Source organism: Malania oleifera, chromosome 2, assembly GCF_029873635.1.
Source record: "Malania oleifera isolate guangnan ecotype guangnan chromosome 2, ASM2987363v1, whole genome shotgun sequence".
NCBI lineage: Eukaryota > Viridiplantae > Streptophyta > Magnoliopsida > Santalales > Ximeniaceae > Malania > Malania oleifera.
The window spans coordinates 110,641,736-110,660,947 of NC_080418.1; the positions used below are offsets into that span (position 1 = coordinate 110,641,736).

The 19,212-nt window shown below is 35.4% G+C and overlaps 1 protein-coding gene across 1 annotated transcript; it reads right to left on the reverse strand.

Moving 5' to 3' along the window:
- Window positions 1-655: 655 nt before the first annotated feature.
- LOC131148309 (uncharacterized) lies at window positions 656-1,390 on the reverse strand. Its single transcript, XM_058098025.1, has 3 exons — window positions 1,319-1,390; window positions 1,094-1,222; window positions 656-985 (listed from the first exon to the last, which is right to left on the reverse strand). Exons 1-3 carry the CDS (start codon window positions 1,388-1,390, stop codon window positions 656-658), a joined length of 531 nt encoding a protein of 176 aa, XP_057954008.1.
- Window positions 1,391-19,212: the final 17,822 nt, after the last annotated feature.

A 19,212-nucleotide genomic window follows, 5' to 3' on the forward strand; every position in this document is an offset into this window, starting at 1 on the left:
AGGAACTGAACTTCTTCGACGATCTTTAGTATAACACTCGTTGACGAGGACATGAAACTCGTTGACGAGGTCTGCTGTTCTCTTCTTTCAAAATTTTTCCCTTTTTCCTTTTTTCCTTATTTATCCATTCCGTTTACCATTTTCCTAATTATTTAACCATTAAAATTTTCTGAGTTGTTACATTCTCCTCTCCTTTAGAAAATTTTGTCCTCGAAATTTCGCTAATTATTCATTTTCACATTTCGACAATTGTTAACTTAGTATACATTCCATACAGTTTAGTATACATCACCAAATACTTTTGCATCATCAATAATATAATCATTATATAAACTTCTCAATCACCCATAATTGAATTAAATTATAATTTTCTTAATCATAAACCCATACCTGTGCCCTTGGCATTCTTTTGCTTAGGCTGGATCAACGAGTAAACTCGTGTTGGACCACCTCTGCCAAGTGGTATTGGATGCTTTCCTCAATCTTGATTTTGTGCAGGTACATAAGGGAACGATTCTCAAGAATTTTTCTTAATATGCCCCAGTTTACTGCACTTGAAACAGCTAGGAGTCCGAAACCAACATTCACCCCTATGCCTCTTATTACATGTCTGGCATACGGGGTAAGGCTGACTATCCAAATAACCAGAATAACCCTAATCTTCTATCTCCTGCCTCGAGCTGACCGCATCTTTCCATTTCTTTCCTGATCTCTGAATGGCCTCAGCTTGAAAACTAGATGGTGCAGGCCTCTTCTTTTGCTCTGCAGGCTCTGTGCTACTTTGGATGCCCTTCTCCAGCACCGAAGTGTTATCTACCAAATCCGAGAAATTATGAACTTGGAATCCCACCACTAGTTCATAAATTCTGTGTCTTAAGCCTTTTTTAAATTTCCTGACCTTCCTTACTTCATTTGGAATCAGGAATGGAGCAAAACGTGACAATTCAACAAACTTGACCTCATATTCTTCGACTGTCATATTTCCCTGGGTCAAGTTAGTGAACTCTTCAATCTTTTCCTCTTTGAAAGATAAGGGAAAATACCTATCAAAGAACAACTTCTTGAATCTCTCCTATGTCAGAGTTATCTTTACGAATCTTTGCTCCTCCAGTAGCTTCCCAGAAAGCCACCAACGTTTTGCATCTGCGGTCATCTTAAATGCAGCATAACAGACCTTCTGCTCGTCTGTGTAGTTGAGTACAACCAAGATCTCCTTTATTTCCTGTACCAAATTCTTTGCAGCCACTAGATCAGGTCCTCATATGAAGATCGGAGGGTTCATTCTTATAAACTCCTTAATACTGCAGCCCTGACTTACAGGTGGATATTTCTGCTTTGTCGGATCCTTCCTCGTTTCAACTTTGACTTGCCGGGCTATACCCCGCAACATTGCAAAGGTATCAATGTCCTATTCACTGGAAGCCTCTGAATCATTTTTTCCTTTAGCTTCTACATCCTCATCCCTAGGATCCATCCTAAAAATATAATAGAAAAGGGATAAGAATTCCATTATCATATCCTAATCAACACGATCATCAATCTAAATTATAGTATACACCCAACTTCTCAATTTAAGACCAGTCTCACAGCTCAAAAATGAAATCATCTAAGGTTTACCGTGAATTTTATGAGGTCGTCGACTGCTTCAAAAAAATCACAGGAAATCGTCGACGTATTTCTGTCTCTAAACTACAAAACAAAATTCTTTACTTCTCAACACCTAACCTATCCATCTAGTATCTTTATCCTAACCAATTCATATACTCTAGTATAAATCATTCCTAAGTCTATAGAATCCCAAAACCTATTCTCTTATACTAAAATGTAATGCCCCGAACCCGTAAACCCGGTCTGGTGCGTTATACCTAATTAACTGTGCTTTGTGGCGCCCCAAATCCACCTTGTGGGACTCGGGTGCCACATAATTCATTTTCCTGTACCTGTTATTTTATTAATAATTACGTAGCGGAAAACATAACTACAGTCCTCTATCAATAATATACCAGCTTTTTATACTTCTATCTGCATTCTATAATAATCCATTCAACCATTTGCATCCATATATACATATCTCCAAAAAACATAACCAACAACGTCCAGTATCCACAACCCAGAAGACTTAAAACATAAAACATAAATCATAAAATATTTACATCCCAAAAATATCATCAAAATTATACCCTTTCCCTTTTCTATAGCCCAAAAATGCTGTAATAACCTCAAGCTCTCTAAGCTCGATCTCGTGGAGGTCTTGAAAAAGATAAATTTGTATTCGGGTGAGATATATCTTAGTAAGGGAAGAAACAATATATTAAATCAGCGTGTGGCCAACAAGAGATTATAATCAACATAATATTCAACATTTGCAGATCTTTAACATAATTTTTGAAATCATTTTCTGAACCTAATCAATCACATGCAAGATATTTTACCCACGATAAAAACCTAAGGAGAGGGGTGATACCCGCCCATAAAAGCAGCACCCCTCTGCTCTGATACTTTAGGCAACTTGAAGGTCACAAGTGAAGCATAGTAGGGCACTCACCTTACTGAGTAAGCCCTCAGGTGAAGAAGTAATCTCGTACTCACATAGTTCATCCAAAGGTTTACCAGCGAAGGCTCCCGAGAATAGGGAAATATACCCGCCCATATAAGTAGTTTCCCTTTGTCCTAGTACGTTATGCAGCCTACTTCTACATCTGAAACTAACCAGGGCACTTGCCTTTCTCAGCAAGCTCTCGGGCGAAGAGTTTGCCCTGCCCATGCAAGTACCATGTTACACTAGCATTCATACTGATACTACTATAAAACATTATTTTTCCTGTCATTTATCCTGCATTTCTCAACTGTTCATGTTTTCATTTGTGACATTTCATTTCATTGCACTTTACGTGGCTTTTTCCCATTTCACATTGTTCACATTTCACATTTCATTTTCATTTCATTCTCATTTTCATTCCATAATATATCCAGCATCTTTCAGTTGTTTTTGTGTTAGTCCCAGCATCTTTCAGTTATTTTTGTGTTAGTCTTAGCATCTTTCAACTCTTTTTGTGTTAGTCCATATAGAAATGTGCTAGTTTGCTACCCAACATCTTTCAGCTATTTTGTGTTAGTCTCATCATTTTTCAGCTGTTTTTGTTTCCGTGGTTGCATTAACATTCACATGCAGCATATTTCATATAACATTTTCATTTCAATTCATTCCTTGTATATCCTTCATCTCATACATATAACATAATTCCACACAGAATTCTATTTTACTCATGCCACACTATTTAGAAATAAAAATTCACACACACACACACACACACACACACACACACACACACACACACACACACACATATATATATATATATATATATATTTATTTATACATATATATTCTGTAAAATAAGCCAACCTACATTTAACATTTATATACTGAAAATATACCTTTCTTTTTTACATTATTATCCTGAAAATATCATTCACTTACATCAGTTCATTTTCACATATATGTATCTAAATAAACAGCCCTCGGCTCAGAAAACGTAATTTAAATGGTTGGCATTTTAAACCCATATAAAAATATATACACATATATTCATAACATATTTTATTTTCCAATTATTTCATAAAAACCTGGTTTAATATATATTCCCTCTTACCTGCTTTCTTGAACTACGCCAATAGGAACCCCCAAAAGAGGCCTGTGACGCTTATCCGGTCCCTCAATAAAAAACCCTAGTTTAATTAAATAAACTACAAATAAACTACTATTTCTGCATTTTCTCAACCTATAAACCTCAAATAAACCTTTAAAAACACAAAACTAAGAATCTTAACCCTTACCTCAACTTAGGAGCGTGTCTCGAAAAGCCCAGTTTAGAAAACTGCCCTGCTAAATGTGTAGAGAATCTTCCCTAGAACAACGTAGCGGTCTCCGATCATCGATTCGAGCTGAATCCGGGCTGGAAAGTTAGAGAGAAGGCATAGGAGGTGATTTTTAGAAAGAGAAAACAAAGGAAATTGTTTTCTTCGCGAGGAACCTTTCCTGGTTCCTTTTATACTCGATTTTGCCACCTGGCTTCGTCGACGAGTAGACATGATTCGTCGATGAGTCTAGAAGGAACTTCGTCGACAAGGAGATTCATTCATTGATGAGTCTTAAAATCTGAAATTTTCTTATTCGAGATCTTCTCGTCAACAAGGAACTAAACTTTGCTGATGATCTTTAGTAGAGCACTCGTCGACAAGGACATGAAACTCGTCGACAAGGTATGCTATTCCCTTCTTTCAAATTTTTTTTCCTTTATTCCTTATTTATCTATTCCGTTTATCATTTTCCTAATTATTCAACCATTTAAATTTTTTGGGTTGTTACATATCCATCGGCTCTCTCTTTCCTTATACTATTTATATTTCTGCAATTTAATTTATGCACATTTATGTTTATATTTGAATAGTTATATGAATGTTGTGCATGCTTTCAATACTGTGAATGAATTGGAAATACTGAGTCTGCTGCATCTGTTTTTATATATCTACTTAGTATTATTTTGTTGGGGTGTTGGTATGTGCTTAAACAGACCCTAGGATGGGAGTTACTAATTATGAAATTGAAATCAATGTAGGAAATTTTAATTACCCAATTCACTCCCTCTTGGGAATACACCAAAGCTAATAGAAGTAATTTTCAGCGTTGGTAGAAAAATATGCACTTTCTTCTTGTAGGTCTCAAAGTGGTGTATGTTCTCACCACCCCTAAACCTGTTGTGAATGAGAATGAGACTTTGGCTCAAGGACGTGCAAGGTTAAAATTGGAAAAAAAGATGATTATATATGCAAAGGCCACATTTGCAATTCAATGTCAGACAATCTATTTGATCTGTATCAGAATATGGCTATTGTAAAAGATTTGTGGGATGCACTTAAGGCTAAGCTCGAGCTATAAAACCTAGAGCTCTCTAAGCTTGATCTCAAGGAAGTCCTGAAAAAGAAATATTTATATTCGGGTGAGACACATCTTAGTAAGGGAAAAAAATAATATATCTTAAAACAGCGTGTGGTCAAACTGAGGTTCATAAATATTATTTTATTAACATTTTCAAAACGTTATCATAAACACTGAAATCTTTCTCTGAAACGAACCAAACATATGCAAAAGATTTGACCTACAAGATTACCCAAGGATAGGGGTGATTACCTGCCTATACAAGTAGCACCCCTCTGCTCTGATACTTAGGCAACCCAAAAGCCACAACTGAAGCATACCAAGATACTCACCTTACTCAGTAAGCCCTCGAGTGATAAATTAATCTCGTACTCACACAATTCATACGAAGCTTACCAGCGAAGGTCCCCAAGAATAAGGAAATCTACCCGCCCATACAAGCAGTCTCCCTTTGCCTTAGCACGTTATACAACCTAGTGCCAGATCTGATACAATCAGGGCACTCGCTTTCTCAGCAAGCCCTCAGGTGAAGAGTTTGCCCCACCCTAAAGTAACATGTTCTACTAACATAAGTACTTTATAATACCATAATACATTATTCTGTCTGTTGTTACTCAATCATCCATAGCTGTTCATGTTCATAACTTTAGTATTTCTTGGTATTTCACTTTATGTAACCTTTAACATTTACATCATTTACATTTCATATTTCATAACCATTTAATTCACATTTCCATTACATTCATTTTCATTTAATTCATTCGTACCACAGCTCCTTTTAGATGTACATCAGTTAGTCCACATAGATATGCACTAGAATCTGCTAACACAGCTCCTTCTAACTGTCATCAATTAGTCTACAGCTCCTTTTAGCTGTCATTGCATTCATGGTTGCATTATCAATCACAAATAACACCATCCTTATACATTTTATTATCATTGCATTCCTTATATAACCTGCATCTCATACATGTAACATACTTCAACAACATTACTTTCCACTCATGCCACACATTTTAGCAATAAAATTCATATGTTGCTTGTAAAATAAGCCAACCAACATTTAACGTTTATTTACTAAAAATATACTTTCATTTCTTACATAATTATCCTGAAATACTTTCCATTTTCATTTGTTCATTTTCACATTACGTAGCTATATAAGCAATCCTAAGCTCAAAAAACATAATTTATATGGTTGGCATTTTATACCCATATGAAAACATATATACATAAATAAAAATAATCTATTTTAATTCATGAAACCTGATTTAATATATAAATTTCCCCCTTACCTGAATCCTTGAAATTCACCAACAGGTATCCCAACTGATGCTTGTGATGCTCACCCAGACCCTGGTTCAAAAACCCTGGTTAGATGAGATAAGCCCCAAATAACCTACTATTTCTGCATTTTCTCAACTTAATAACCTTTAATAAACTTATAAAAACCCAAAACTGAGAATCCAGACCCTTACCTCAAAAAGCCCAGTTTAAGAAACTAATTCGCTAGATATGTAGAGAATTTTCCTTAGAACACCGTAGTGACTTCCGTTTAGCGATTGGGGCTGAAACTGGGCCAAATTCTTAGAGAGAAGGGAGAGAGAATGATTTTTAGAGAGAGAAATGAAGAAAAATTTGATTTTCTTCGCAATGAAGCTTCCTTATCCCTTTTATACACGCTATTGCCACGTGGATTCGTCGACGAGAAGGCGGAGTTCGTCGATGAACCACTGAAGGGTCTTCGTCGATGAGAAGATACATTCGTTGATGAAATTCAGAGTTTGAAATTACTCTCTTGGGATTTCTTTGTCGACAAGGGACTGGGGTTCGTCCATGATCTCTAGAAGGACACTCGTCGATGAAGACAAAACATTCGTCGATGAGGCTTGTCGTTCCCTCCTCTAAAATCTTTCCTTTTTCCTTATTATCCATTAATCCATTTCATTTGTTATCCTTCCTAATTATTTTAATAGTATAAATTTTCCGGGTCATTACAATGTAAGTTGGTTAAGTCTCTTTATGGACTTAAACAAGCCCAAAAATAATGGCATGGAAAATTTGACCAAGTTATTCTTTCTAATGGCTTTAGAATACATGAATATGATAAATGTGTATATAGTAAGTTCAATAGAAATAAAGGTGTAATTATTTTCTTATATGTTGATGATATGTTAGTTTTTGGTATTGATATTGAAAGTGTTGAAAGTGTTAAGACACTGTTGTCATCTAATTTTGATATGAAAGATATGGGTAATGCAGATATGATTATGGGTATTATAATAATTAGAAAAAAAATGATAAATTGATTCTCACCCAATCACACTATATTGAAAAGATATTGAAAAAGTTTAATCACTATGACTGCAAACCTATTAGCATACCTTTCGATACAAATTTGAAATTATATCCTAACATTGGTAGAGTAAAAAATCAGTTAGAATATGCTAGAGTTATTGGTTGCTTGATGTATGCTATGACTTCTACTAGACCTGATATTGCATTTGCTGTAGATAAACTTTGTAGATATACTAGTAATCCTAGTGATATTCAATGGCATGCTATATATAGATTGTTAAAGAATTTGAAAAATAATATGGATTATGGTATACATTATAAAGGATAACCTACTATTTTAGAAGAATTCATAGATGTCAGTTGGATAACTAATCATAATGATCATACATCGACTAGTGGGTGGATATTCACCCTTGGAGGAAAAGCTATCTGTTGGGGTTTAAAGAAGCCAAGCTGTATAACAGATTACACTATGTCATTAGAATTTGTGGCTTTAGCTTCTTGTACCAAAGAGGCAAAATGACTTAGGAATTTTCTATGAGAAATTCCAATTTGGCCAAAGCCTATGCCACCTATATCTTTGCATTGTGATAGTGAGACTACTTTGTCATGGGTATATAGTAATATATATAATGGTATATCCAGACATATTGGCCTAATGCATAGTCATGTGAGGCATTTAATTACTGATGGTGTAATTACCATAGATTTTGTGAGATCAAGCCAAAATTTGGTTGATCCATTAACAAAAAGAGTTGCTAGAGACATGGTCTAGAAAACATCAAAGGGGATGAGACTTAAATCTATAACCCATAGTCACCAATGATGGAAACTCAACCCAACACTTGAAATTTTCAAGCTCTTGAGTTCAACGAGTAAAGTACATCATATGTAGTGTTTGGAAGCACTTAAATGTATATGAGTCCCATAATCCATCCCAAGGAAAATAGTGTTTTGTACCTATAATGTGGAAAAGGTGAAGGTTAATTTTAAGCTCTTAATAGGATTATAATAGGTTTTGTGAGGTACTTTAATTACAGGGGTACCTTTGATAAACCTACCTATATGAGTGTCGGAAGTGGTGCTGCTTCCTATAAGAAATGGATTTATCTCTAGAGCCCTTATCAATAGATGCAAGGCCAATCCACGCATCGGCTTTTTATAATACCCAAAGATTTGATAATTTTTGTTGGATATGTATCCGATTAATCAAAAGAGGATTGCTAGTTCAAAATTTGTCTACTATGTAATCCTGATTAACTTTAATATGTATTCACTAAGTAAAGGTTCAAGTTCTAAAAACACCTTCATTTATGCACAAATTTTCTTTTATTTGAATAAATTGTTTTTCATCTACATTTTGAAAATGGTGGGGGGTGTCGCGACATCCCGAGAGCGCGTGTGCCCCGGGTGGCGAAATAAAAATCAATTTTAATATTTTCAGGAAAAATGAGAATATCGGAGTCGCCACTAACCTTTTAGTGTGGTTAGAACACGTGATTACTACCCCGTTAGGGGTAGAATAGGTCTACATTACCAGAGTTAGGTTCGGGAGTTCGGTTACGCGAGGGGAAGGTACAAGCACCCCCTACGCGCCCGTTCTTACGAACGGTACCTAATTAATTTGAAATTATCCCTAAGTTAATATAGTAAATCTTTAAATTACTCCATTTTATAAATACATATGAAACATAAATAAATAACTAAATAAATATAATATATACATACATATTCCCTCAGAGCTTAAGGTACGTGATGCCCGAAGGCTCATACCCCCGCAATAAAATCATAGGGATAATACATATGAAAATACTTAGTAAAGTAATACGAAAATATTAGAAATAATGGATATCTCAATACAAAATATAAACATAGGATATAGTTGAAAATTCCATAAATATGTGAAAATAATAGCCCTAATATATTATAATGATAATACATTATCTATAATAATAATACTATTATAATAATAACACATATATATCTCATAATATTAATAATACATAAATACCAATACGATATTATAATACTACTTTAATATATATATATATATATATATATCATAACACGTAAATATTAATACTATACCATAATAATACTACTAGACTAATAATACATATATATGATAATAATATATCTTAACAAATACATGCAAAAACCCTAACTATAAATAATCAAAACTTTAACATAATACTAATAAAACCCTGATATTAACAATAAAGGAAACATGACAATAAATCAAACCGTAAAAGTTAAATATAAACAAACATGGAAACAAATAAGACGAAATTATGACATTTAGACAAACCTAAAAATAAATATACAATGATATGGAAATAATCAAACCCTAAACAAAAAAAAATTCAACGTGCAGTAAAATGGAAATAAATCAAAAATCCTAAAAAATATGTACTAATAATTTGGAAACATAACAAATCCTAAAGTTAAAATGTGATAATAATATGGAAACACTCATAACCCTAAAGTTAATAATCAATCTATATAGAGGCAATTAAACCATAAAAATATTAATAACATGGAAACCAATCAAAACCCTAAATATAATAGGCAACATGTATAATAATAATAATAGCTTGGAAATAATTAGAGTCTTACAATTAATGTACAATAATAATGTGGAAACAAATTAAACCCTATAATACAAATGCAATATATACAATAATGGAAACTATTACACAAGTAAAATTATAGGAAGCGATTTAAACCCTAGAATTAACAGATAAGACATACGACTATAATTATGGAAATAATTTAAACCCTAAATGCACAATATACCCTAAAATAAATAAAAACTCTCAAGATAATATATAACAATAACATAGACACCCTAAATAATAAATGAGTATATTACAATGATTGAAAATACAATGATAACATAAACACTTTACACCAATATTTAAACAATAAATATGGACATGTAATAGGGTATTTAAAAAAAATAATAATCCAACAATAATAATATTATTTAATATGTACAATAAATGTAGACATAAATAAAAACCCTTAAACATACCACATGCAAAAACACATAGACAATAAATACACAATAAACCTACAAAAATTAATACCATAAGACAATAACACACATATATTGAATGATAAAATATATACCTAATAAATAAGGAAAACACATAGACCATAATATCACATATCAGTACAAAATAATGAAAATATTAAATCAAGCCACTGCATATATATAGAATAATAACCTAGAACCATGGAACAATAGAATAATGATAAATCATATAAATCTAAATATATATATAATAACAATTAACATACCTCCTAATAATCACATAAAAAAATTTACCTTTATGAAGAAGGTGACCGGAGCAGGGCACGGCGACGGCGAACGGCGGCAGGGCAGAGAGTTTGTGGGTTGCCATTGGGGTTCCGATGGTCCGCCGGAGCAGCTGGATGACGAGCTACTGGGTTGTTGTAGCGACGGACGCTGGTGATGATGACGGGATACCCTGTGGTGCCGTGAAGAGAGAATCCAGAGCCCTAACTGGCGTGGCTAGCCTTGGCTTGTCTGTCCGAGGTTGGTTCTGTGACTAGCCGGAGATGTTTGCTGTGGCTTGTATGCTGTACGGAGGCGAGTGTGGCAGTGACGGAGTTTGTGTTGCCGAGGAGAGCTACTGGTGCTGGCAGAGACCTTCGGGAATGGTTCGTGGAGCGGAGAAAGGCCGCGCCTGCTAAATGGTGTTCTCCAGCTACAGCTCCTCTGCCTCTCGGCCACGCGTACAACTGCAGCTGGAGTGATCGGATGCCAGGTGGAGCAGAGGATGGTCTCAGGTACTCGGTTGGTTCGTGGATGATGGCTGGGACAGAGGTTGGTTGAGGATGAAAGGTGGCCGGAGTTTGGGTGTGCTGTGAGGGAGGCTGGGATGGACGGAGGCTATGGTTGTGAGAGGGAGAGACGGGATGCAGCGAATGGAGAAGAGAACAGGGGTTCTTTAGAGAGGAAGAAGGCGAGCCAGAAGAAGGAGAAGTAGAAAAAGAAGAATCTTTTTTTTTTGGCCTTTTGCTCGGCTGCCCCCCCCCCCCCCTTTTTTGCTGTGTGTTCCCCGCCCCTTTATAAAAAAAATTCTAGAAAACCCTAAAAAGACTTCCCTTTTTTGAATTTATTTTTCTTTTTCTTTTTTTTATGCTTTTATTCTTATGGTAATAATGAAAATGGAAATAGTAATAATAATTATCATAATAATATAAGTATCAATAAGGTAATAATAATAATAATACTACTACTAATAATAATAAATAATTATGGTAAAAATAAAAATTAAGATACTATTGGTAAAATAATAATAATAATAATATTAATAAAAATAAAGTAATAATACTAATTAAAAGTAATAAATAATAATAATGATAACATAACCAAAAATAATAAAAATAATAATAGCCAAAATAAGATACTAATAATAATAATAATAATAATAATAATATATCAAAAACAATAAAATTAATGAAAAATAAAAATAATTATAGTAAAGTAAAAATAAAATAAAGATAATAAAAGTACTAGTAATAATAATAAAAATAAAAATAATAATAATAATGATAATAAAAATACTAGCAAAATAATAGTAGAGTACTAATAATATAGGAAAATAATAATAATAATAATAATAATAATAATAATAATAATAATAATAATAATAAAATAAGAGGGGACCCAGTGTTCTATTTGGTTAGGGTAAAAATAGGGTGTCTATAGGGGGAATGTTGAAATATTTTCTAAAATAATCGATTTTATGGGTTTTCAAAGTTTTCCATTTATGAATTTTCTAAAACATTCATGAGGAGTATTTAATGCTATGTGGGTTTGTCCCACATTGGAAAGAATGGAAAAGGAAAAGTTATTAATACATGATAAGGTGGAATAATCCCTTAATGTTGGTTAAGAGATAATGCTAATGTGTACTCTAGTGCACCCAAGGACGGTGCTTCGCACCGTGCACGCATGCGTGACGTGGGCTCTAGGGCACTAGTAGCACATTTAGTTGGTGCACAATCACTTTGCACGCTTGCATCATTGCAAGATCGTGACCGTTGATCATGATCGGATGACTTAAAATTAATCTTATATTTTTTACAAGATCAAGTTGTGCAATCTGAACCGTATAAATAATCCAACGGTAAGAATAATTGATTTTCCTGAATGTCTCGATCAGGACGTGACCAGGAGACCTTGGAAGTGCGACCAGGTCTACTAAACACGAAGAAAGAATTAAATATATTCCATACTGTGTCAACCAAGGTTTGACCAGGGCGTGACCAGGTCGGCACCTAGTGCAACCAGGTCGACACCTAGTCGACTTTAGAAATATGTTTCGCGAATGGCTGTTAATGAAACAAATTTGAATAAATGTAACCTTTCAGAAAAGGCATTATTGTTTCTATTTAAAGACAGAATTTACTCCATGAATATATAGAAATATTCAATCATTGCCTCTTTCTCTTTCTCTTATAAGCCTTTTACAAATTATATTTTCTTCAATCCTAGGTTCTATTTTCTGTAGAAATAGAATTTCAGAAATTTATTCAAATTCCTATAGTGGTGTTTGTGATCAGTTTTTGTTTGTGTATAATGCAAACTGATATCAAATTATATTATGGGTTTTATTGTATCCTGGAAACGTATTTGCTAACTCAATACACACTGATCTGGTGGGGGCAAATAACGTTTTAAGGAAAACAACATCATAACGTGCCTTGAAGCATTTTCTGTTCTGCATCGTTTTATACATTTGTTATTCTACAAGACTAAGGGAAGAAGAAAGTGATACACAAAGAGATAAATAGATAAAAGGGATAAAAGACACTGTCACCTATTTAGTGCTGAATTATTGCATGGTATTTGTTGAATTGAGTTGGAAATATCCTACAAGAGAGTTTATACTCTTATTTTTACCCCTTTGAGATCAAACTTATATCAATTTTAAAGTTACAAACCATAAATTCAAGTTGTAAATCCTAATCATAAATTCAGTTCATTTCTCAATATTGAAAGCTTAATCACAAATTAGAACTGTTTTTAAACATTACAAATTATAGTTGACATTCATGCCTATCCAATACCTATCGATCTGCCTTATTTCCTAATGACTAGACAATCTCCATTCCTTGAGTGATGACCTCTTGAGATCTCCTTGTCTCACCTAGTGACTAGGCAATTGTTGTCGTTGGTGGTAAGATGACATTTGTCACCTAATGCTTGTTTGCTTCATCACCTAATGACTGAGCGACCATCGTTGCTTTACTGACCTTTATCGCTTGGGTAGCTACCTGCTCTTGGATCTCCTAGGTGATAAATAACTTGCCTTGTCCAAATAATTTTCTATTTTAGCACTTCGAGCGATTGCCCTAACTAGACATGTCACCATTTTATAAGGAATTTGTGTACAAAAACAATACAAACAAAGGTCCTTATTTTAGAGGAAAAACAATCAAATTGATATTACATGTGAATTGCTTGAACTATAATTGATTATTAAATAGAGGGTCATATCCATTATTTTTTAGTTAAGCATGTTTTAGCCTATTCATTAAACATTTTGTTTTTATTAAAGTGTATATATATATATATATATATATATATATATATAAAATTTTAAAAAAATAATAATGCTTGATTAGGAAAATACTATATCAAATATATTATCCCCAATGAGGCATCAATAATTTTTTTTCGTCAACAAAATTCATATTAGGCATAACTATGTAAGGCATACAATGGAAGGTTTCTCTCTCCCATCCTACTCTTCTCGGTGCTTTTAGAGTTCAAACTCGAAACATTCAAGATGAAAGTTCAAGTTTTGACTAAGGGAACGGTTTACTATGCAACTCTATTATTAAGTTAATTAAATATGCCCATTCCATTTTGAGACTATACTTTACGCAAATTTCAAACTTGAAGGCTATGTAGTTTTTCCCCCTTTTTAAATTGGGTTAATTTCAATTTGCATTTCCACAGTATTAATTGAAAATTTCTTAAACCGCATCATGTTAAAATATGCCCCGACACACAATCATTCAAACTAATATTTATCAAAGAGGATCAGACTATGAGGGCAATGAAATCATTCACAGCTTGAATAAGGATTAGAAAAGGGTATCACATTGACTAAATCAAAGCTTTTCAAATGGGAGAAAAGTTATATGATCTAATTTTTCTAATGATGGGGTTTGACAAGAAAGGAATGTCTGAAGGAGAATGAGAAGAGGGAGGGGGCGGGGGACAAGGGCTCGCTCGCCAAGGGTGTACGGGGCAGCAATTGCGGGAATTGCTTTCGTCAACCAAATACTTGGTGAAAAAGGAGTGGTGGGTGACGGGAGGGGGCGAAGGATTGGCCGCCAGGATTGTTATTTGATTGTGCTGTAAACTGTGAAGGGTCGAGGGTCGAGTTCCATGATCAGCTGCGTAATCATATCGACGCCGACTCTTAATGGGAAATTATAAGGAGGATTATTCAACGGGGTGTTCAATAATTTAACGATGAGTGAGAATGTTTCTTTATGTTTATTTATGCTATATATGGATTAAATATGATGATATATGCTGCATTGCATTATAATAATCTGATAAATGAGAATCTCTCTCTCTCTCTCTCTCTCTCTCTCTCTCTCTCTCTCTCTCTCTCTCTCCCGTTTTCATTTGTCCAATCATATTAATTACGACTCTTATTGGGAAGAAATTAGGAGTAGGAGTATTAATTAATGCGATCTTTAATTAAGGTTAAGCAGGACGTCTCTCATGAAATGGATTGAAGATGGCCCTGCAACTGCTACTTCATCTCCCTTGCTCAATAATGCATGGCCCTCTCTCTCTCTCTCTCTCTCTCTCTCTCACACACACACACACAAAATGTATTTATTTCTCTCAACTGTCTTCTTGGACTATTTCTTTTGTTACAGATTAGCCTTTTTTTTTTTTTTTTAAATTCTCGTGGGAACTCCTGTCAAGCTGCCAACGACGAGTCCTTTGGACCCCCCAGTGCGGCACCAAACCCACGGGACGATGACCTTCCCTCCTGATGCACCTCCCATGTTAATCCAGTTGCGGTCACAATTTTCGGGTGCCAGTTGGACGTTCATCAAATCTGACCCTAGGACCCATGTTAGGTTACAAGTTATATGATTCGGTCAAACTTGGTCAACTGTTGGCTTTGTTTGCACTGAGTGTGTCTACCAGGACTCGAACACACGATACTCCGTTCTTACATGCACACGCCTTTCCACCGCGCCATGTCCGTGGGGGCCAAAGTAGTCTTATTTCAAACCTAACGGAATTTGTCATTCATGCTTGATGAATGAGTAAATTTTTTTTAGGGTAAAATTGCTCTCACATATCAAATAAACAAGGTGGCTAGTGTCTCTCATTTTAAAAAAAATAAAAATAAAATAAATAAAATTTTAAAAAATCAAAATTTATTTAATAAACAAGGTGAAACCCTGTGTTTGGAAGCATAAATTTCATGCCTTAAATTTAAATTTATGTGCAATTCAACAAAACAATTTTATATTACATTTTTCCAATTCATATAAATACAAACCCAAAATTTGAATTGCAAATTCTCAAATGTAGGGTGCAAGTTATGTTGCCCCTTTGATGAAATCATAAAATATGAACACTGCGGATCATGGATTTTTAGATTTGGATGAATTCGTGTATTTTTAGATTTGGATGAATTCGTGTAAAACTAAATATAATTATGTATTACAACTTTTTTTTTAAAGTCACTGATTCAAGTCCAAGTCCTATCCCAAATATAGGGTATGTACAAAATTTTTTGCATGACTAATTTAGATTATGGGCTTGCAAATCTTTTAACATGTAAAATAGGATTGTGTTATACCTATCTTGAGTATTTTAGATTCTAACTATAAGCATGTTGCCGCTTTTAAAATGAGATGCTCATCCTTTGTTTTGTGTATTAAACACGAGATAGTAAATTTGTGCGAACAATTTACTGAGTACTAATTAATGTTTCATGCATATGACTCATGTTGTAAGTTTAACAATTATTTTCTAACAAAATAAATTATTTGTAATAATAAAAGAAAAAAGATAAATAGTTAATCAACGGATCTGATTAAGGGTCATTTTTAAAAATTTGGGGTGGGGGGGGGGGGGGGGTGGGATTGAAAAAAAAGAAGAACATAATTAGAGGGATGTAAGTGTATGTCTCCATAAAATATTAACACTTAAGTATTTTGAGGGTACTTGTTTAAAAAAACCTTATTGAAGGCCATTGTCAAGAAACCTTATATATATATAAATTGGTAAACTCAATTGAGGATGACCTGCAAATATTTATCATGTGAAGCCAAACTAGATAGAAATGTGTTTTGTTGATAATCCTCTAATACGTCAACGAAAGGTGATGAGGAGAAGGTTACAAGAGGAAGAGAGGTTTCCTGTATTTGTGCAGAATCAGGAATGTACGAGTATTCTACTAGGTTTGTAATCTTGGAAGAAGTGGTTTTCTTGATAGTGGAAGGTAGAGAGATGGAAGAAGAGAGTCGAGCAGGTGTAATTTCCGAGCTTTGTGAATGAGAATCCATGGTTAATGAGTTTCCCCTTTTCAGCTATTTGCACCTCAGTACTTCTATAATTTACTTCTATGGCCTAAACTTTTCCCTGGACTCCAGGCAAGGACATGGCTCTGATACCACACGAGAGTCGGGAGCCCCAAGACCTTCCAAAGGAAAGCAACCAATCTTAGACCACATCTCCAACACAGGCCTTCCACACGGCCACTCAACGAAGAACTCGGTTCTTTTAACCAAATGCTTTACCAGAGGAGGTCTTCGGGGACCGTACTACCTTTCTAGTGTGCAGGATCCTCATTGAGGCAAGCACAGAGCATACTCGGCGCCATGATACGATCGTTGCAAGGAACCCATTACAATTTCGTTAAACCAGAGATTAGCCTAACGCCACTCCTCAGTGACTTGGTAGGTTACGGGTATCCACTGTAAAGATATCCCTCGTAACATCATATAGACATTACAAGTCCACAGAAGTAAGAGGATAGAAGTCCTTCGGGCAGTTAGCCTTCAGGGGAAGAAGGAGATTAGAAAGCCATGGATGAACACAAAGGAAATTTTATTTCTTGCAAGCTCTAACTTCTTTCCAACTAGCTCTGCCTTACAAAAGGGAAGGCAGTCCCTTTATATAGAGGTTTGAGACCCTCAGGCTTACATGATACGCAAACAGCGAGAATGACATAAAGCAAACTTGAAAGAGACATAAAGATGGACGATGACATAAAGCAAAGTCGGTGAAGACTTTGTGGCATCGTCTGACAGCTTTGACAAAGACGACTCAACAACTGACAACAGACATAAATAAAGGTGACAGCACATGGGCGGCTGCATTTGTGCGGGAGTGACCCACCACCTTTAATTATGCAAGACTTATCGACGCATCAAGCCAACAAACTTGGACTTTAAGCAAACTTACAGAACACACAGACATAGGATGGCCCACCATTGTGGACTTAATCACAATAATACATAAAGTAGATACGGACGTGGCCTGTCATTTTGGACTTCTGCATGATGGTGAGAGATTCAGGTTGACGTAGTCTTCATCCGTTATCTGTCCATGAATCGGATGGTAAAACGTCATTTTCTTGTATGGGTTGTCTTCATCATCTGTGTCCATTGGATCATCTGGATCTGGCGCATCTGGAGGCTTTGGAGCAGGAATCTCGTCAGGGATGAGAACGACGAGCTCGGAGCAGGACCTCAGGTCATTTACTTCACAGAGGTGATTCAGCAGTGCGAACTTGTATCTTGGCCATGTAGAAAGGTTGTACAGGGTATCCCATTCATAAGCTTGATTCTGGGACCATAACAGCTTTCTGGTAGGATTGTAGAAATACGGTCGATGGAGTATGAAAATACTGTGAATGGCTTCTGCTTCCGCTGGGTCCATCTTCCATATGTTGTGGTTTCCCATGAGAACTGTTAGCTTCTTTCTCCATGTAAATAGTGGATCGAACAACTAGAGGAAGGTCCAGAATAGTGATTTCTGGTTAGCTGGATCATGAAGATGGGTATACGTCTCCTGTAGAGGGAAGAATACAGCATGTACCTGCAAAACAGAAATGTACCAGAGATACCATAATACATGTGTATTGAAGGCTGATGGTTTGATGACGTAGGGGTTAAGAAATGGGTAGGCTGGAAAGGTAGGGTATTGGCCTATGGTCTTGGCATAGTGGTAAAAGAAGATTCTTGCACAAGACTTGATTTTATCTGGATCAGTGAGGTCAGGTTCCATATCTGGAGGAAAGTGGATATGGGAAGAGGCACTAAGGTAGAGTATATCAGGAGGAGAGGATGAGGACGAAGCCATGAGTATCAGTGGTATGGCTTGGTGGCTGGTTATAAGGAAGGCTGTTTTCCTTGGGCGAGATAACATGTCTGCGAGAACATTATGGTCGCCTTTTATATGCTTCACGGAGAAGTCATATCGGGAAAACCAGTCTTTCAACCTGAGAATCTGCGGATCAGGGAGAATCTTATTGTGGAATTCAAGCATCTTCGGGAAGGATGAGTTGTCCATTTCAACAGTGAAGTGCTTTGATCTGATATAGAAGTCAAACTTTTGGATTCCATTTTTCACCGCAATTATTTCCTTGAATACGGTGTGATAATGTTTCTGCGAATCTTTGAATTCTCCGCTTGCATGTCCACAGTAGGCTCTTCTGTTGTCCTTATCTTCAAGTAACAATGCACCCCAAAAATGATCACTCGCGTCTGACTGAAGGATGAGATTGCCGGTAGATGGAATAGTCAGAGGCGGTGGATCCTTGGCAGCTTTTTTCAAATGTTTGACAACATTTGTCTGATCAGGGCCCCATGGTGGAGGCTTCCTTTTCAACAGCTGTGACAGGGAGCTGGTGTGATGGCTTGCGTGCGGGATGAAGTCTCTGATA